The 21,584-nt window shown below is 38.2% G+C and overlaps 1 protein-coding gene across 15 annotated transcripts in view; it reads left to right on the top strand.

The window, feature by feature from the left end:
- The window catches only part of NEO1 (neogenin 1), a 265,604-nt gene that overhangs the window by 95,429 nt on the left and 148,591 nt on the right, over positions 1-21,584 (top strand). For all 15 annotated transcript variants that reach the window (XM_045395695.2, XM_045395702.2, XM_045395705.2 and 12 more), the window contains exon 5: positions 1,861-1,997. In XM_045395695.2, the coding sequence (XP_045251630.2) occupies positions 1,861-1,997 (137 nt within the window). The remainder of the gene's footprint in view (positions 1-1,860; positions 1,998-21,584) is intronic.

Consider the following 21,584-nt stretch of genomic DNA (forward strand, 5'->3'; position numbering starts at 1 on the left):
TCTCAGCTGGGTATCATGTATACATTGCTGATTTTTCATTTCATGAACATCAAGTTTTTTGTTTCTGAAACTTAGTAAATTTTATCCAGGTATAAAGTGTAGGATTTTAATTTTTGTTAATTTTTCTTATTTTGTGAGGCATCAAAGACCTGTCTTATCTCTCCATTTATTTCATCCCAGTCATTCCTGCTCTATTCCATTATATAATATCTTGCTTCTCTGTTTCATCAGGTAAACCTGGGATTTAAGGGTGTAATTAAAACATTTCTGATAGGAAGGTTGCTTGATAAAGGTTAGTCATGACCTTGCAGGGTCGTATTTCTTGGAGAAGTCACCAGATCTGATTCTGGCTTTCGGCTTTCTATGTCAAGAAACTTAATCATGTTTATCAGATTCAGGAAGACTAATTACCTAGACTTTACAATGTAATGAAATTTAAGCCAGACTAGCACTTCGTTTACCTAGAATGAGAATTATGAATGTGGCCAAGACTGTATAGTCATTTCCTCTGATTTTTATTACCCTTATAAGGAAATCTTTTTTTTTTTTTTTTTTTTTTTTTTTTTTTTTTTTTTGAGATGGGGTCTCGCTGTGTCACCCAGGCTGGAGTGCAGTGGCATGATCTTGGCTTACTGCAACCTCCGCTTCCCGGGTTCAAGCAGTTCTCCTGCCTCAACTTCTGAGTAGCTGGGATTACAGGCATGCACCACCACACCTGGCTAATTTTTGTATTTTTAGTAGACACGGGGTTTCTCCTGTAATCCCAGCACTTTGGGAGGCCGAGGCGGGTGGATCACCTGAGTTCAGGAGTTTGAGGCCAGCCTATAAGGAATTCTGTATGAAAAGCCAAATTATAATCAGAACTTTTTAACAGTATTCAGATTTGGAAGAAAAGTCTAACCTGTGGAAACCAGTTTGGATGTGGAACTTCAAAATAAAAATATATGTATACATTTATTTTTGTGTTTGGTACTGTATTTTGAATTTATGTCATCTATGAAAGTGACTTTTAAAGTAGCAGCTTTAATTAGGTACTTGTCTCTAGAATTAACTGCATCTCTTGCCCTATGTCAAGTACCTTTATATGTCTGATTTGGTTAATAACTCTCCAAATTAACTAAATTTGTTCACTTTATACAAATTTGATCAGAATATTGATTGTTCTTCAGTGTTATAGGATTATTTTAGTTTCTCTTTAAATCAACTTAAATAACTCTGTAGAGTTGGCCAGTATTCATTAACATCCTGATTGATAATGGCATGACGGTGACTGATTTGTGCCCAGCTACCACACCCAGGGAGCTGCTGTCTGGCAACCATTCTCTTCCCTTCCTCTTTTCCTCCCTCTCCTAGATAAGCTACCATAGGGAAACTTTCAGTAGGCACTGTGACCCCTTGACTTAATGTTTTGAATCTAACATTTTGCCCTCTTTGTGTTTTCTTTCTGTTACTAATCTCAGTGTAGCACAGCTGTGGTGGTGTAACTAACTCTCAGATTGATTCCAGACTTCAAAATTACATAATTTGGAAAAAAAACTGGCCAGAATAGGGAGACAGGGATGGGCTGAAGGAACTGAAATTGGTTCTAAGAGTAATACCCCTTTGGGAATAACTAGAAGTGTCAGGGATAATTCATTGTAACGTTTGATTTGTATTTATGATACTTACGCATGTAAAATATGAGCAAAGCAAATTAGACTAAATTAAATTCTGATAATTTTATGTTAGTCTTGGTTCATCTATAGCTATATAAATAATAATACTGTTTAAGTGTTTTCTCTATTTTATGTGGAGAGTTTCTCAGGTATTATTTTCCTAGTACTGAAATGTGTCTTTTTTCTTTCTTTCTTTTTAACACAGTTCTGAAAGATTGGTGTTGCTGGCAGGTGGTAGCCTGGAGATCAGTGATGTTACTGAGGATGATGCTGGGACTTATTTTTGTATAGCTGATAATGGGAATGAGACAATTGAAGCTCAAGCAGAGCTTACAGTACAAGGTATGTAAATATTTACTGTATAATTTTAAAATCCTGTGTACTTTCTGGGTCTGCTAATTTTTAAAAAATATCAACATGGTCGAGGCAATACAGCAAAACAATTAAAAGCATAACTCCTAGACCAGACTGCTTGGGTTTAAATTCTAAAACTTATGTTTCCTAGATATATGACTATAGGAAACTTATTTAATTTCTCTGAACCTCATTTTCCTCAGCTGTAAAATGGAAATAATAAGAGTATTTACCTTATTGGGATTGTTTGAGGGTTAAAAGAGCTAATACTTGTAAAACCCCTGGAATAGTGACTAGAATATTGTAAAAGCTCAATGTTAGCTATTGTTATTATTTTGAGTAGTAGTAGTAGTAGTGACAGGAAGGGTATGATCTGGGGCATCTGGAAGATTCACTTTTCTTCTCTCAGGATGTTTTCTGATGAAGATGTCTCTATTCTGTGACCCCGAATTATGTTTCTCCTCTGTGTTGGTGTCCTTTTTTTGGGTGAACAGATCACCCAGGAAGGAGCATACTGTGCCTCTCAATATAGCTTGGTTTCATGATTTGGTGTTTATTTTTTTCTGTTCATACTTCTGATAATTACTGCAAGGGTAGTTGTTCTTCCTTTTTCCCCATACTCTTCCCTTTTCCCCTTGTAGGTTCTCTGATTCAGACGTCAGAAAATAAAGATGTCATGTATACGTAGTCTTGTCTTTATCCCCATCTCCTTTGCCATTCCTCCATATGGAAATGTACCCTCAAGTACTGGCTAGAGATGATTACAATGACCAGAGGTCACTTTTCTACCTCTTCTTCCCACCCCTTCGGAACTCCCAGATTGGTAGCTTTCAATCTAGAAAGACTGCTCCCAGTGCTGTTTCTCCCTAAGAGTTAGGAGTGCTGTTTCACTCACTGTAGTCTCTGCTCACTGCAGCCTCTCCCTCTGTCACCCAGGCTGGAGTGGAGTGGCACAGTCTCTGCTCCTTGCAGCCTCGACCTTCTGGGTTCAAGGGATCATTGTGCCTCAGCCCCACAAGTAGTTGAGACTACATGCATGTGCTGCCATGCCCAGTTAGTTTTTGTGTTTTTGGTAGAGATGGGGTTTCATCATGTTGCCCAGGCTGGTCTCGAACTCCTGGGCTCAAACGATCCACCTGCCTGGGCCTCCCAAATTGCTGGGATTACAGGCATGAGCCACTGTGCCTGGCCAGAGAAAGGTATACCATTGATGAGCAAACTCATGAATTGGAAGATTACATTGAGTAATTCTCTGAGAATACAGCATTAAATGATAAAGAAAGATAACACATGGAGTAAAATCTAAGAGATATGATAGGTACATGTAGAAGGACTATCTAGATAAATAGATATCTTAGAGGAGAGAAAGGAAGAGGCAAATATTTGAAGAAATAATTAAGATACATTTTTCAGAATTAGACTTGTAGAACACCTTAGACTAAAAGGACTTACAGACTGTTAAATAGGTGAAAGAAGGAAAAACCCACCTTGAGGTCCATTTACGGTAACATACAATAATATATAATTATATATGCAGTAACATATAATATCAAAGACAAAAAAATTCTAAAAGCGTCCAGCGACAAAGAGCAGATCACCTACAAAAGGAAAATAATTGGATTGAACCTAAGTGTTGATTTGAGAAATCTGGTATCAAGAGGACAATAGAGTAATCTTTTTAAGGTGTTAAAGGACATTGAATACACACAATCTATATGCATCCAAAATGTGAGGCATAATAAAAATTATCACATAAGACCTCTGAAGGTTTGCTACACAAACATACATTGAAAACACTTTTGGAATAAATACTCAATAAAAGATATATCTGGGAAATACTGCAAGAGCCTTTTAAAACAAAGGGGGAGTTTTAAAACAGCTCCCAGATTCCAGATTCTTTGACTATCCTTCTGAGAGTGGTGGAGTTTATGTCGCTTGCTCTTGAATCTGGGCGGGCTTGGAGCTATTTGGATCAATGGAGTATGGCAGAAGTCGTATGTGACTTCTGAGGCTTTTAAAAAGTTATGCATTGGTTGTCATACTTGGAGAGAATTTCTTTAAAAAGAAAAGGCAGTGCAGATTTTTCCTGGCTCTCTTGATGCTAAGAATGTACAATGGGGAAAGCATAGTCTCTTCAGTAGATGGTGCTGGAAAAACTGGATAGCCACATGTGGGAGAATGAAATCGGACCCTTATCTCTTATATACACCACACACAAAAATCAACTCAAAATGGATTAAGCACTTAAACATAACACCTGAACTGTAAAACTACTAAAAGAAAAGAGGGGAAAAGCTTATTGACATTGGTCTTGGCAAAGGTTTTTTGGATGTGACCCCAGAAAACACAGGCGACAAAAGCAAAAATAGATAAATTGGATTGCATTGAACTGAGATGCTCCTGCCAGTGATGGAAACAGTCGGCAGTGAAGAGACAACCTATGGAATGGGAGAAAATATTTGCAAACCAATGAAAACAGAAGAAGGAAATGATGACAAGGGCAAAAATTAATGAAATAAAAAAAAAACAAACATTCAAAACAGAGAATGTCAGCAAAGCCAAAAGTTGGTTCATTGTAATGCATAACAATATTGATAAATCCCAGAGAAGACATACATAATTTGACAGAGATCTTTATCTAGACCCCGGGTTGTCAGAGTACTGCTTGTGGGCTAAATCTTCCTGACTGCTTGTTTTTGTATAGCTTGTGAGCTAAAAATAGTTTATACATTTTTAAATAGTTGAAAAATATCAGAAGAATAATATTTTGTGATACATGAAAATTTTACGAGATTTCAAAATTTATTGTTCATGCAGTCTTACTGGCATACTGCCACATTCATTCATTTATGTATTGCCTATGACTGCTTTCATGCCACTACACAGGAGTTGAGTAGTTGTGACAGAGACCATATGGCTCACAGAGCCTAAAATATTTACTGTCTGGCTCTTTAGAGAAAAAGTTTGCCAATCCCTGATGTAGGTTCTACAAAGAGCTACAGATCAGTAAGATAAACAAAGAGAAACCAATAGAAAATGGGCAAAAGACTTGAACATCGACCTGGAAGAAGATGTCCAGCTAGCTATTAATATTTGAAAAAGTGGTTGTCATCATTAGTCTTCAGAGAAATGCAAATAAAAACCACAGTGGGATATCACTATATTCCACTAGAATGGCTAAAATTGAAAAGCTTAACAAATACCAGGCATTGGTTAGGATGAAAAACACTGGGAACTCTAATGTACTGTTGACAGGAGTATACACCGACACAATCATTTCAAATTCTGTTTGGCAGAATCTATTAAAAACTGTACACTGGCTAGGCACAGCAGCTCATGCCGGTAATCCCAGCACTTTGAGAGGCTGAGGCCAGAGGATCACTTGAGGCCGGGGTTTGAAGACCATCCTGGGCAGCATAGTGAGACCCTATTTCTACAAAAAATGAAAAAATTAGCTAGGCATGGTGGCATGCACCTGTAGTTCCAGCTACTCGGGAGACTGAAGCAGGAGGATTGCTTGAGCCAAGGAATTTGAGGTTATAGTGAACTACGATCGTGCCACTGCATTCCAGTATGGGTGACAAAGCAAGACCATCTCTAAAAAATAAAAACTTAAAAAAAAAACTGTGCACAGAAATACCCTATGATACAGTAGGTGTATTCCTAGGAGTATACTTACCAGAAATGTATAATTATATGCCCCCAAAACCATGGACAATAATGTTCTTACTAGGAATAATTCAAATGTCCATCAAAATACAAATGTAGGGTAGTGTTCCAGTCATATAATGGCAAATTATCAGCAATGGAAATTGACAGATCACTGCTACATTCAACAATGTGGATAAATCAGAAACACCCTTAAAGAAGAAGCCAGACACAAAAGAATACCTACTATATATGTAATTATATTATTATGTATAATTCCATTTGTGTAAAGTTCAGAAACAGACAAAACTAATCTGTGGTTTTAGAAGTCAGAATAGTGATTACTTTTGGAGAAGGGCAGAGTAGTTACTGAATGTTGCACAGCCCGGCTTCTGGTGTGTTTATGTTCTGTTTCTTAATCTGGGTGGTAGTTACAATTCAAGCTGTATCGTTCATGTGTGCCACGTGAGATCATCTCTTTTCTTTTTTTTACTGTTTACAGATTAGAACTCATAATGTGCAAAAACATATTTGGAAAATTTTGTTTTGAGCCCTGTCCCATAACTGAAAGCATTTATTTTTCAGATAGGGAGAGGAGATTTTGAGAAATAACTGGAGATAGATATATATAAATACAGTCATACCTGTCTGACTTCTGTTATTTTTTTAAGAAGTTATAGCTATAGGAAATGCCATAGTGAGTGCTAATGTAGAAAAGGTTGTAAGTTCATTTTTCATCTGTTAAATGTTTCAGATTTATTGTCTTATCATTAACTTCTGGAGTTTCTACACATGCAGTGACGTGAATTAGCCCATCATGTATTTCCTGTCATCTCAGATTGTTGATAACACTTAAAATGGGTCATGAGGGTTTTTTAAAACAGAAACTTTTCCTTTTTTTCTTGTAACAGTTACAATAGACTGTGATACACATGTTCTCTCCCCCACCACCAAAAAGAAATTTTTCCATTTGTATTTTTGTGGAACAAATTGATAAATTCTAAATTGGCTACCCCGTTGACATTGTAAATACTTATGACTAATCTACCACTTAAGTTTTAAACCTCGCTGTCTTTCCTTAAGCCACAGCCTATGTCACTCTACTTCTTTGACTCTTCTGCTCTACTCTTATCTCTGGCCACATTAAGACATTGATCTCCCCTTTTCTCTCAGTCTTTGTGATTTCACTTCCCTTTACTTCATGATCAGTACAGTATTCTGCTGTCATTCATTAGAACTCTGAGTTCTCTTGGCTTCAGGATAAAAAGTAAATTCCTTATGTCTGCATACAGAGTACATCCAGACCCTTCATAGTCGGCTTTTTCAGCATTAAATGGAGTTAACACACAGGAGTGACTGAGAACAGTCTTGCCCCAGTGAGCCTGGATTCCAGTCTCAGCTCTGTCACTTAGCTTTGTGAACTTGGCCAAGTTAATTAATTTACCTGTGTCTTTGTTTCTTTTATCAGTTGAATGGGTTGTTATAAGGATTAAACTCTTTTCTTTTTAGAAGAACCAGTGTAAAGCACTTTTCTTGTAGTAATAAAATTGGAAACTCGTATGTGATGTTGTGGGGAGAAGGGCAACAACAATTTCTGTCACCAGTTCACTACACAGGACGTCAAAGGGGTGACAAGGAGCTGAGGGAGGAAAAGCCAGGAAACTTTGAGATCAGCAGAGAGAGTCAAGTGGCAGAAAACAGATGTTGAAGCTGCGATGACCAGCATCATTTGCTTAACAGTCAGGGATTTATCATGATAGCTGGGCTTTCATTGGGTGGTTAAGTCTACAAACAACACCTTTAATTTATACTTTCAATTAAAATTCTTAAAATTAAGGAAGTGGTAGAGCTTGGAAAGTTATGAGATTATAGAATTTCTGAAAGTCCATTAGAAAAGCCACAGAATGGGGCGGGGGAAATAAGCCAGGCCACCAAGAAGGCTTCAGAGGTCCCTGCTGGCCCACGGACAGATGCCTGTAGCATCCAACGTCATAGCGAAAATGATCTGCTTTCAAAAGGCAGAGGATTTCAGGGGAGAGTAGAGTGGAACTGGTGGAGACAAAGGCTCCCCATCCCCCCCCTCAGGTTTTGGTAGGACTTTTAATTTAACCCAAGGACATCTTTCAACTTTGAGAATAATTCAGCCCTCAAGAGTGCCTCAGATCTGTTATGGCTTTGCACGCAGCAGCAAGAATGTTTAGTATATAATAGATAAAAATTTCATCCAAAAAAATTTAAAATAAAGATTCTTACAACCTCCCCAACACAAAGTCCTGTTCTAAAGTTAACCAGTCACTTGTTCTGTTAATACTTGACCATAGACTTACTTGGAAACTAGATCGAAAAGACTGAAACTGAATCTTCACCCCAAAGTGAAAATGAAATAAACTGAGTAACTTAAGGCTTACAGCATATAGTTTAGGTAAAATGGGAAGAAAGGGGAAGAGGAAATGGAGGTGCCAGAAGCAAAGCTGAGTGACAGAACGCCTTCAGTCAGGGTAGATGTTATACAGGTTGTAGTGGATCTACATATGGAAAACCTCCATATGGATTCATGTGCGTATGTCTGGAGGCACCAGATCCCTCCATGGCAGATGTAAGAACGGGAAGCCAAGGGAGGAGGCCATTCTTGCCATCCCAGTCTTAGAAGCTCCATGTTGAAGACAAGAGTGGCATGTGGTGGGATGATACCTGGGTGCCCAGTGGCACTGAAGACATAGTCTAGAGATATACTCAGTTTGGCTCTGTGATCCACACTCATCTGGGCAACCCCTACCTCCCACTCCCGGGTCACCTCCTGCTTGCCTAGCATAAACTTAAAGGGCTTATTTCTGTCCCGGGAGGAATCAAATTTCTTTCCATCTTAAAGCATACCGGTTTCTGGAAGGTACCCGACTCCTGGGGAGATGATCTCCACCTTAGCTCCCAGGGCATCGCGGATGACGGGTGGGCAGGCAGTGTGGACTGAGAGGGACCGGTCAGTAGTTCCCCAGCTCTGCCTTGTCCCTGCTGTCCATCGTCTGCACACCCGGGCACACCCTTATGCCCCATCCTCCACTAGGATTAAATTCTTAGCACTTTCCTCCTAAATCTGGAATGGAGATGGAGTCCTCTTTACCAAAGTAGTTTTCTGAACATACTGTGCTGTTTGATAGCAATGTTCCTCTGTGTCCCCTTACTTCCAACTACAATTTCCTGATAGACCTTCAAGATTAGTTTACTTGACCCCTCTGTGAAGCTTTTCTTAACCGTCCCCTCATAATTGGTTTCTTAAAATAGTTCTTCTTACTGATTTGTTTATGTGTCCTCTTTAACTCCTACTAGACTGGAGTTCTTATCAACAGGAACTGATCTTACTCTTTTTTAAAAATCATAGTAGATTATTAACGAATGAAATGAATGAATGAAACTTTAAATGGAAATTGTTAAATGTGGCACCGGAATGACTTGATGTTTGTGGTTACTTTACTGTTCATGTTTTCATTTGTACTTTGTTTTTCATGGACTTCTGATGTAAAAGAAATGGTATTAAAAGAAAAATCTTCTGAAAGGTTATTCTGGAGGAAGATGAACCATTACCTCTACTTATATAATCGAGGTCATAATTGCCATCTTCACATGCATACATGTTTACAAGCAATTCATCAGTTTTATTCATTCCCATTTTTGACCTTTTGATGCCTTCCATAAGCCAACATAATATTAAAAAAAAATAACTGAAGCCATTAAAGGTGAACTTTCCTCCACTTGGCTGCCATCTCTGCTTTAAAAACTCTTACGCATTTATTACTGTCATGATTCAAGGCTAAGTGCATTGATGTCTTTAATCCCAACTCCATGAGACGCTCCACTACTTTGACTCAACACCACTGTGTTATGCTGTTTCTATTTCTTTGCCCATTCTTTTTGTTTTGCCTTCATGGGCATCTTTTCTTCCACTTGTTGATTAAACTATTAGTGTTCCACAGAGTTCTGTTGTCAGCCTACTACTCTTCACACTCTACCTGCTTCTGGTTTCAGGTGTAATTTACATACAGTAATACCCAGATTCCCAGACCAGACCCCTTGTCAAGCTTCAGACATTTCCAATTGGATGTCCCACAGGTACCTCAGAAATCACATGTCCAAAATTGAACATAACGTGCTTCTCTCATAATCTTTTTCTTCTTTGATTTTCTATATCTTGGTGGTGTCACTGCCTACCTTTTTACCTGTGCTAGACACGTGCAAATGATTCTTGATGATTTCAGTCTTTTTTCTTTCCACATTCAGTTCATTAGGTTCTCTTTCTCCTTGCTTTCACTCCCCTGATTCAAGTCCAAGTCATCTCTTACTTATATTACTGCAGTAGCATCCTAACTGATTTCTCTAGTTCTAACCTGCTCTGTCCTCAAAACCACTCTTCACAGAGTGGCAAACGTGATTAAAATTCTTTCATTAAAAACTTGGAAAAATGATTGCAATGATATAAATGGTACTTATTAATAAGAACAAGATTAATATCTGTTAAAAAAGGGGGGGTGGAAAACATAGTTTGCTTACGAAATGAGATGAAAATGGCCAGCTGACCTGAAGAGTTCAACCCCACTAACTGTATAAGAAATACAGATTAAAGTAGCCCATTTTGCCTACTGATTGAATTTAAAAATAATAACCCACTCTTGGCAAAATTGTGGTAATATGGGGATTCTCACACACTGCTGGTAGTGGTGCAAATTGATGTAACCTTCTTGGAGGGCAGTTTAGTAATCTTATCAAAAGCTTTAAAACTCACACATTCATTGACCAGCAGTTCAGTTCCATGTCTGATCATTTGTTTTGATGAAATAATCCAAGGATGTGTGCAAAGATTTATGCATGGAAATATCCATGCAATGATGTATATTTAGTGGCAAAAATTATAAACCACTTAAATGCCAAAAAATAGGTGATTGGTTAAATGAAATAGCCTATCTATATATCAAAATACAATGCTTCCTACAAAAATCATGTTTTAGAAGTCTCTTAAATGGCAAGATAAAATACTTTGGGTATGTTAAATGAAGAAAAGTAAGATCCCAAAGCAACATGTAAGAAGTATGATTTGTGCCACAAAGTTATGTTGTAAATTGGATCAGATTCTTTGACTTTCTTATAGAAATTAGCCTCATACCAGTTTATATCTTCCTCTTGAGGCCTTCTCCCTGTAATTTTCAGAGTACTGGATGTTTACTTATCTTGAAGGGGTCATTTTTCTTCTAAGCTCCAAGAAGAGAGAGAACTGGATTCTGAGTCTGATGAGTGCATGTTTGCCATTGCTTCTCAAGTTAACTTAATTTCAAGGGCAACCACTAGCTACTTAAAAACACCATGCAGTTCTTTTGCTTGTACTGTCACTGCTACCTAGAATGTTCCTCCTTCCACTCCCTTGCATGGCTTTCCTCAGAAACCTCTGAAACTGGCTCCTGCCTATTCCTGTCCATTGTACCCTTCTCCCCACCTCCTTCCAGTAGCTGTGCATTAAGTGTGCACATATGTTTTGTACATTATCTGTCTTGTTTTACCTATCACATTCACATTTCCCCCCCAGTTTTTGTATCCAGTTTCTACCCTACTGGACTGAGTTACATGAGGACAGGACTGGATCTTGTCAATCTTTAGATCCTTAGCACGTAATGTAGTAGTACCTGATACTGTACTCTGTACATCTTAAGTACTGTACTCTATAAGTACTGTACTCTGTACTTCTTAAGTACTTCTTAAGTACTGAGTACTCTGTACTCTGTACTTCTGGATAAGATATCCGACAGTAGGCCGGGCGCGGTGGCTCAAGCCTGTAATCCCAGCACTTTGGGAGGCCAAGATGGGTGGATCACGAGGTCAGGAGATCGAGACCATCCTGGCTAACACGGTGAAACCCCGTCTCTACTAAAAAATACAAAAAACTAGCCGGGCGAGGTGGCGGACGCCTGTAGTCCCAGCTACTCGGGAGGCTGAGGCAGGAGAATGGCGTAAACCCGGGAGGCGGAGCTTGCAGTGAGCTGAGATCTGGCCACTGCACTCCAGCCTGGGCGACAGAGCGAGACTCCGTCTCAAAAAAAAAAAAAAAAAAAAGATATCCGACAGTAGATTATAATCCATTCTTTTATACTATGCTGTCTGTATTCAGAATATTTCAGAATTTCACTTTACAAACTTTGCATTTGTTAAAGTATTACTGTAAGAAAATTCTTTACAATTGCTTTATAATCCTTTATTGGGGCCCGAATCATTTTGGATTGATTTGCAGTTCTTCTTAGATTTTTATTGCATCAGTGGTCATGTTAGCTTTGAGATAAATTCCACATTTTACAAGCTTGAAATAATTTCCTAATAGTTATGTAAATTTATTCTGAACCACAATAGCCTCATTTCCATGGTTACTAACCACCTTCAGAAGAGAACTTTCAGATATTCTAGAAAAGACCAGAAATATCCATGTGAAATAAAATGAAATAATATAAAGTTAGAACTCAAATTTATGTGGAATACAGATGCATGATTTCTGACCCTGAAAATGTTGCAGATAGAAGAGCCATTCACAGGCCTGAAGATTCTGCCTGTTTGCCGTTTGTGCATTAGGCAAAATGCAACCTAAGAAAAACTCAGCTGGATTGTGATTTTTGTTACTAAAATGACCCCAATGAGGAAGCTTTGTGGGACAAATAAGCAGAAGTCATGGTGCAGAACTGGATTTGTGGTGCCACTAAGAAATTAACATTGTGCTTCACAGAAGGAATGTGGTCTCATGAAAAGAGGTATGTTTTTTGGAAGCATATCTCTGATTCCCAGCCTCTGGCAATGTGATCTTGGCACATTAATTAATTTACTTGAACCTCATTCTTCCTATTTGTAAAAAAGGGATAAGAGTCCTTTGTGGTGGTGTTATGAGGAAGATCCTTGGTGCAGTGCCTGGTGCATTATAGGCATTCAGTAAATGTACCTCAGCTAATGTCCCCAGGGCTCAAAGAATCTTTGCTTTCTATCTAAGCCTTCTTCACTTGATTCTCTGGTTTTTTATTTCTTTTTTGCCTTCTAAAGGATTCTGCTTCCTCCTTAGATTATTCAGATTGACATCTTAGATAACTTTCTGTTTGCTTTTGTTCCATGCCACCAGCCATCCATCAGATGGCACCATGTTTTGTGGTCTTTGAGCCAAGCCAGCCACACCCCATTCCTCATGCCCAGTCTAGCTTCTTAGGCTCTCTCACTTAAGTCTGCACTTGCTGGGCTCCTGCCTATCTAGGACAGCATGACAAAATATTAGTAAATATTCTTCATTCTTTATTTAAAGAGCATAACAATTGACAATACAAGGACAAAGTCACATCCCTTCCAGCCCAGAAATAAGTGAAAAGATTTGACTATCATTGTTGGCATTACTCTGCTTCTTAGGTTATCTGTCTTGATCTCATTCTAATTATTAAGCATTCCTTAATAATTAGCCCACTCTGGGTCTCTTATTTATTAAGTTTAGCTATCTTTTCTTGTATATATTCAGCTTTATTGGTGGAATGTCTTTTTTTTTTTTTTTTTTTTTGAGACAAAGTCTTGCTCTTTTGCCCAGGCTGGGGTGCAGTGGCGCCATCTCAGCTCACTACAACCTCCACCTCCTGGGTTCAAGGGATTCTCCTGCCTCAGCCTCCCGAGTAGCTGGGATTACAGGCGCCCACCATCATGCTCGGCTGATTTTTGTATTTTTGCTAGAGACGGGTTTTCACCATGTTGGCCAGGCTGTTCTCGAATTCCTGACCTCAAGTGATCCACCCATCTCGGTGTCCCAAAGTGCTGGAATTACAGGCATGAGATTACACTGCACCCAGCAAATGTTTTTCATGTAGTATTTACTACCTTATTTTTGTTGAACCATACTTCTTCTGCCTTAAAGGGATATCATCAAATCTACCAGCTTTGGTCAAGAGAACCATGGCAGGAAGAATCTTAGTAATTTTAATTATATTGTCAGTAAGCTTCTTGTATTAAATATATTGAATCTCTTAAATTTAATTTAAGAAATTCCCATTCTCCTCTTCAATTTTAGTTAGCTTCCCCTTTCTTCATTAAAAAGATGATATAATTAGGAAAAGCAGGAAAAGTGGAACAGTTTTATAAATTTTTTAAATGCCCCCTTTCTTGCTAAAAATCAAACTAAAGAGCTGCAAAGTGGGCAGTGGAAAGATAATGTCCTAGTGAAAAGAATATCTAGAACAGGTTTCTTCATTTTGTATTTCTTTCCCCCTACCTATTTCCACCCCTTACTGTTAAGGGTGTGTTGATGGCACTTTCATGTAAACCCAGTTTACATACAGGAATGGGGTCTTACCCCATCAGGTCCCAACAGGAACATTTTATCTCAGGACAGCACAGTTACCCTCAATTTATCTGAAAGTTCATGCATTGAATGGTGATTTAAATTCTGAGAATAACTGACAAAAAGCTAAATGAATCTAAATTATACTAGTTTTTCCCAGTCTCTGTTGTAATGATAACCAAGATTTCTTTGGTCTTTTTTGGCCAGAGAAATCTCTTAGGCTGAAATCATATCAGTGATTTTCAAATAGTGGGTTTTTTTTTGGTTTTGGTTTTGTTTTTGTTTTTTTGCCAGGGAACTCAAGCAAAATCATAATTGGAAGTGAGATATTTAAAATAGATAAACATGGAACTACTCAGATGGAAGCAGGGCAGGGTAGGAGTAGTTGCCACACCCAGACCCTCCGTTCCTTGTTTAGATTTTTTCTTGTTGATGATTTCAAATACAGGGTTTTGTCTGGGGGCCGTAGCTCATGCCTGTACCCAGCACTTTGTGAGGCTGAGGCAGGCGAATTACGAGGTCAAGAGATCGAGACCATTCTGGCCAACATGGTGAAACCCTGTCTCTACTAAAAATACAAAAATTAGCTGGGCATGGTGACAGGTGCCTGTAGTCCCAGCTACTCGGGAGGCTCAGGCAGGAGAATCGCTTGAACCCTGGAGGTGGAGGTTGCAGTGAGACGAGGTCACGCCATTACACTCCAGCCTAGCGACAGAGTGAGACTCTGTCTCCAAAAAAAAAAAAAAAAAAAAAAAAAACATAGTTTCATTGACCATGTTAAAAGTAACAGGAAAGATACTTTTCAAACACTGTTTATTCCATATCTACTGCAAATAGGCAGAAGGCAGAATCCAGTATCACTGGAGATACAATGACATATAGGGCACATTCTCATCTTCAAGGGTACAGTAGGTGATATGGAGAAGTAGTTAGACATTTCTATCCCAGGATAATTAAAAACTATAATATTACGTGTCAACTATGTCTCTGAGACTTGAGTTCTTGTCCAGGTGACTTCAGTGATTCTTGTACAGAAAGTAGGAGGCAAAAGAAGATACGATATTTTTAACAATAAATTTATTCCTTGAATTCTTGACATCACATTATGAATTAGAAATGATAGTACATCTAAACATTTTTAAAATATTTAAGAAATAAATTTTTTAATTACTACATATTTGTACATATTTGTGGGATACATGTGATATTTTGATACAGGCATTCAATATTTAATGATAAAAATCAGGATATTTGGGATTTCTATCATCTCAAACATTGATCATTTCCTCGTGTTGGGAACATTTCAAATCTTCTAGTTACTTTGAAATATATAGTATGTTATTGTTAATTATAGTCACCGTATTGTTGCTATCAAACACAGAAACTTATTTCTTCTATCAACTGTAGATTTGTACCCATTTACCAACCTTCTTAATCCCCTCTCACCTTGGATCTCTTGCCCAGCACACCACCCTTCCCAGCCCCTGGAACCTGTGAAAGATCTAATTCAGGAAAGAACACAGACCTAAATAGTTTTGTAGTTTCAAAGCAGAATTTACATGGACTGAATTTGACTTGTGAACTTTGAAATCCTGAGAAATGAGTCAGATGGTTGTTCTGTGCCATTTTCAAAACCAAATAATTTTGCAAGATCCTGATGTCCGCCATCCTTTTTAAATCATGTTTTACATAGTATGTTTTTAAAAACTATTTTTCAGAATACAGAGCTTTCTCCTTTTTAAAAAATCTTAATCATAGTAATTTCCTAATAAGAAAGCAGAGGTGGTAAAGAATACTTTTTCCCAAGGAAAAAATATTTTATAATTGTTTTCAACTTTTTTTGTGTGTTAGACATTTTTCATGATGAAAAGCTGAAGGAATTTTACAACAAATACGTACCACCCTCAGTGTTCAGTTGACATTTTACTGTAATGCTGTATCAAATATCTATCATTATCTTCATCAATCTAAATTTTTTGTTACATTTCAGAGTAAGTTGTAGACATACCCAGATCCTTAAGCATTCATATCATTAGTTAAGGTTTAATATTTTGTTTGCAGTTTTTTTTTTCCTCTTTTGAGGTAAAATTTATATACAGTGTAATGCACAAATCTTAGGTGTGCTGTTTATGTGTTTCAACAAATATGCATTACTAATCAACCAAAACCCATATTAAAATGTAGAATATTACCACCACTGCAGAAAGTTTCCACATGCCTCTTCTCAGTAAATCCTCTGCTTACTACCCCAGAGGATCTATTCTTTTTTTTCCCCCCACTATGAATTAGTTTTGTCTGTCTTAAAGCTTCTTATAAAAGTAATCATGTTATCTGTGTTTGTTTGTTTAAGGCTTCTTTCACAAAGCATAACATATTTGAGGTCCATCCACATTGGTGCTCGTATTAGAAGCCTGTTCCTCTTCGTTGATGAGTAGTATTTCTGAGTAGTGTATGCCAGGCCTTTTTCCAGAGTGGTCATACCAATTCACATTCCTACCAACAGTGTATGTGAGTTCTGGTTGCTCCACATTCTGACCCACATTTAGTGGTGTCAGTCATTTTAACTTTGGTCATCCTGGTAGGTGTATATGGTAGCATCTCTATATGGTTTTAATATGCATTTCCCTGATGATTAGTGATGCTGAATACTTTACATTTGCATATTGGCTGTTCTGGCATCTTCCTTTGTGAGGTATTTTCTAAACAGTGTTGATTTCCTGGGTAGATGGTACATGCTATAGACATATTAAAACTAATTCTTAAAAGTGTTCTGTCAGGAAACTGTCTACTTATTGATACCTGAAAATAGTGGACAATAGAAAAAACATTGATATAATTTCAAGCTGTTTTATATGTCTTTAGAAATAGTTGATTTTAGCTATTATTTCTTTATTAGTTTGTTCTCACACTGCTATGAAGGAATACCCAAGACTGGATAATTTATAAAGGAAAGAGATTTAATTGACTCACAGTTCTGCAGGGCTAGGGAGGCCTCGGGAAATTTAGAATCATAGTGGAAGGGGAAGCAAACACATCCTTCTTCACATGGTGACAGGAAGGAGAAGTGCCAAGCAAACCCTTGTAAAACCATCAGATCTCAGGAGAACTCACTGTCATGAGAACAGCATGGAAGTAACCACCCCCATGATTCAGTTACCTCCCACAGGGTCTCTCCCACGACATGTGGGGATTATGGGAACTATAAGTCAAGATGAGATTTGGGTAGGTACACATCCAAACCATATCAACTTCTATTTTGATTATTTTGGGATTTGAACATTTTCTCCATGTAACCATTTGAAATTCTCTTGAAGAAGCAAAAGAACAATCTCATGTGCTGTGAAATGTCTGTTATTTACAAATGGATTCTAAATATTTTTGCCTACATAAACTACTGATTCATAATATCTGTGCCTATAGTAAATAATTGAATATGCCTATTGTATTAGTCAGGGTTATCCAAAGAAACAGAGCCAGCCAATAGGAAGTATAAATTTTCCATATAAATTATATATATGTGTGTGTGTGTGTGTATATATATATATGTATGTATGTATGTGTGGTGTTATGCAATATATATACATATATTGGTTTTCATCCCCAGTTCCTGGCGCGTATCTCCCATAGCCTTTGTTACAGTCTTCTTTTACATGTTGGGTATGTTAGGCCTCAGGGGCAGGCCTCAGGAAGCAGAATCTCTGACCTTCTCCTGCCCTCCTTTCACCTGCCCCAAGGCTCTGATCTTCCCCAGCTTTTCTGATGGTGGGTTTTAGGACCCTTCCCAAAGAGGGGCCCACCCCATATACTGGAGGAAAGAATACTGACATCATGAAGCTTTCATAAAAACTCACAGGGACTGGGTTCAGAGAGCTTCTGGATAGCTGAACACATGGAGGCTCCTAGAGGGTGGTGCCCCAGGGAGGACATGGAAGCTCTGTGCCCCTTCCCCATACCTCACCCTACAAATATCCTCACTGTATCAATATTCTTTATATTAAGCCGGCAAATGTTAAGAAAGTGTTTCTCTGAGTTCTGTGAGCCACTCCAGCAAATTCATCGAACCCAGAGAGAGAGTCCGGGGAACCTCCACTTGAAACACATTGGTCAGAGGTTCTGGAGGACTAGGCTTGTAACTGGTTGAGGGTGGGGGGAATCCTGGGGAGTGAGCCCTCATCCTGTGGGATCTAATGCTATCTGCAGGTAGATAGTGTTGGAATTGAATTCGAGAGTACCCAGCTGGTGTGCACTGCTAGGTGTGTGGGGGGGAAAACTCCCACATAATGTGATCACAGAAGCCTTCTTCTGTGTTGATGATTGTGGTGGTGTGAGAGTAGAGAAAAAAATGCAGCTTGGGAGGGTTTTTTTTTTTTTTGAAACTGTGTGTGTGTATGTTTAGAGAAGAAGGGACTGTTATTATAAAGTATTGGTTCACATGATTATGGAAGCCGAGAAGTCCCATGTTCTGCTGTTTCTGGAGACCTGAGAAAGCCAGTGGTATAGTTTAAAGGCCTGAGAGCTGGAGAGTCAGTGGTTTAAATTCTATTGTGAGTCTGAAGGCCTGAGAACCAGGAGTGCTGAGGGTAGGAGAAGATCAGTGTCCTAACTGGAACAGGCAGAAAACAGTTTCAGCCTTTTTGTTTCTCGTCGGATTGGATGATGCTGACACACATTGAGAACCATCTGCTTTAACTCAGTCCACCGATTAAAATGCTTTTCTCTTCTGGAAACACCCTCACAGAGAGGCACAGAAATGATGAGTAACCAGATATCTAGGCATGCCATGGCCTAGTCAAGTTGACACATAAAATTTATCATCACACATAGTATACTAGTCTTCATCTAATTACAAATAGTTTAAAAATCCAATTACAAAATCTAATCACTGCATTGGCAAAACACCATTTCTCCCCAAAACCCTGCAGAAATCTTGCTTCCCAAGCTTATGAGGTGTAAATTGTTTGTGAAGCATTGGCCCTGCCTGAAGTCTGGGTCAGAGGGAACTACAGATCTAGAGCATATCACACCAGTGTGTTAAAGTGAAAAAATAATGTAAGCAAGTTATATTGGCAAAAGTCATTATTGTCAGCCCCTTATACTGGGATTGTAATGGTTGATTTCCAGTGATTATGTAATATAATTATACTTTAAATGTAAATAATGCTTTATATTATTGAGGCTTTGAAGAGATTTAATAAAGTGCGCGTTACAATACCTGACTTACATCTGATACTGAACAGAGTTTAGTTCTCTTTTCTCTTGTAAATCCCAATATAGAGGTGTTGTTATTAGGCTACTGATTGATAAAGCTTCCAAAAGCCTCCAAATTATATTTTCCTCTTTAAACCTTATCAAAAATAGTTGTTGCATTTTAAAATACTGCAAGAGTTAGGGTAGTAGAATTATGAGGCATTTTGACTTGCCAAGAAATTTAATTATAGTAGAAATAATATCAAGCAATTTTTATTTTATTTCCAAAGTATAATTTATACTGTGTCACATTTACATTATATGGATATACCTGGCAAATTTTTAAAATATCTTTCATATTAACAAGAAAGTATTTTCACATATATTAGATCTTATGTCCTTTTAAGGAAAATAGATTTCCCCAAGATCACAAAACACATTTGGAGGCAAAGCCCAGATTAAAAGCTCAGAACTTCTGATTCCTAGTCTAGTATTCTTTAAAAAAAAAATTTCGAATACTTGGTGCATATATTTATCAGGTACCTGAGATATTTTGATGCTGGCATGCAATGCTTAATAATCACATCAGGGTAAATGGGGTATCCATCATCCAAGCATTTATCCTTTGTGTTACAGTCCAGTTATACTCTCTTAATTATTTTAAAATGTACAGTAAATTATTGTTGACTGTAGTCACCTTGTTGCGCCATCAAATACTAGATCTTATTCATTCTAATTGTATTTTTGTGCCCATTAACCATCACTACCCATCCACTACCCTTCCCAGCCTCTGGTAACCATCATTCTACTCTTTGTCTCCATGAGTTCAATCGTTTTCATTTTTAGCTCCCACAAATAAATGAGAACATCTGAAGCTTGTCTTCCTGTGCCTGGCTTATTTCACTTAACATTAATAACCTCCAGTTCCATCCATGTTGTTGCATATGTCAGGATCTCAATCTGTTTTTATGGTTGAATAGCACTGCATTGTGTATATGTACCACATTTTCTTTACCCATTTGCTTGTTGATGGACACTTAGGTTGCTTCCGAATCTTGGCTGTGGTGAGTAGTGCTGCAGCAAACATGACATACTGATTTCCTTTCTTTGGGGGTATATACCTAGCAGTAGGATTGCTGGATTGTGTGATAGTTCTATTTTTAGTTTTTTGAGGAACCTTCAAACTGTTCTCTCTAATGGTTGTACTAATTTACATCCAATAGTGTATGAGAGTTCCCTTTTCTTCACATCCTTGCCAGCATTTGTTTTTGAATGTCTTTTGGATAAAAGCCATTTTTAACTGGGGTGATGATTCCTAGTCTAGTACTCTCTATACAGTGTTATACCGCTTCATTAAGATCCTTATTCTCTCCCAGTGGCTTTTAAGCATTTTAAACTACTAAAAACAGTAAGAAAGGCATTTTATGCTATGATCCTCTCTCTCTCTCTCTCTCTCTCTCTCTGTCTCTCTCTCTCTCTCTGTGTGTGTGTGTGTGTGTGTATCTGTTCGTATATCTGTCTCTGAAACAAAAGTTTTATAAAGCAGTACATACCCAGGCTATGTGAGGTGCACCATTTTCTATCCTCCCCCATCCCATCTCTTTCTGTTCCATATTTTACAAAACTAATTTCATGAAACATGTATAGGTCAACTGACAAGAGGTTGGGAATAGTCTGCTCTGGTTGGTTTATCACTGACATGGTTTAGAATTGCTGGCAAATCATGAGAGTAAAAAGTAGACCAACTTTAAGCCAGTTTAATTACTATTTTTAAATTCCACAGACAGTGAACCCCTTCAGTACCTGCATCAGAACTGGCCATACCCACTGGACTACCGTTGGTATGCCAGTGGGTCAGCAACTTGAAAAACAAATATTCTGCTTTGTATTGAACTGCTGAAGCTTGTATTGAAAAGCAAATCCGGCCGGGCGCGGTGGCTCAAGCCTGTAATCTCAGCACTTTGGGAGGCTGAGACAGGCGGATCACGAGGTCAGGAGATCAAGACCGTCCTGGCTAACTCGGTGAAACCCCATCTCTACTAAAAAAGACAAAAAACTAGCCAGGCGAGGTGGCGGGCGCCTGTAGTCCCAGCTACTCTGGAGGCTGAGGCAGGAGAATGGCGTGAACCCGGGAGGCGGAGCTTGCAGTGAGCTGAGATCCAGCCACTGCACTCCAGCCTGGGCGACAGAGCGAGACTCTGTCTCAAAAAAAAAAAAGAAAAGCAAATCCAATGATTTATTGAACTTCTAAGAGCTAAAATGCTCCTTTTCAGCTGCTATGTGGAAATTAAAAAATGTGTACTTTAATTTGCATATTGAAAAGTGTACAAAGATTTTTCTGTGCTAGGCCAACTTGGAGAATTATCATGAGTGGTAAGGAGTGAAAAATAAATATGCTATTAGCAGTTTGA

Source organism: Macaca fascicularis, chromosome 7 (assembly GCF_037993035.2).
Source record: "Macaca fascicularis isolate 582-1 chromosome 7, T2T-MFA8v1.1".
In the NCBI taxonomy this organism is placed as follows: Eukaryota; Metazoa; Chordata; class Mammalia; order Primates; family Cercopithecidae; genus Macaca; species Macaca fascicularis.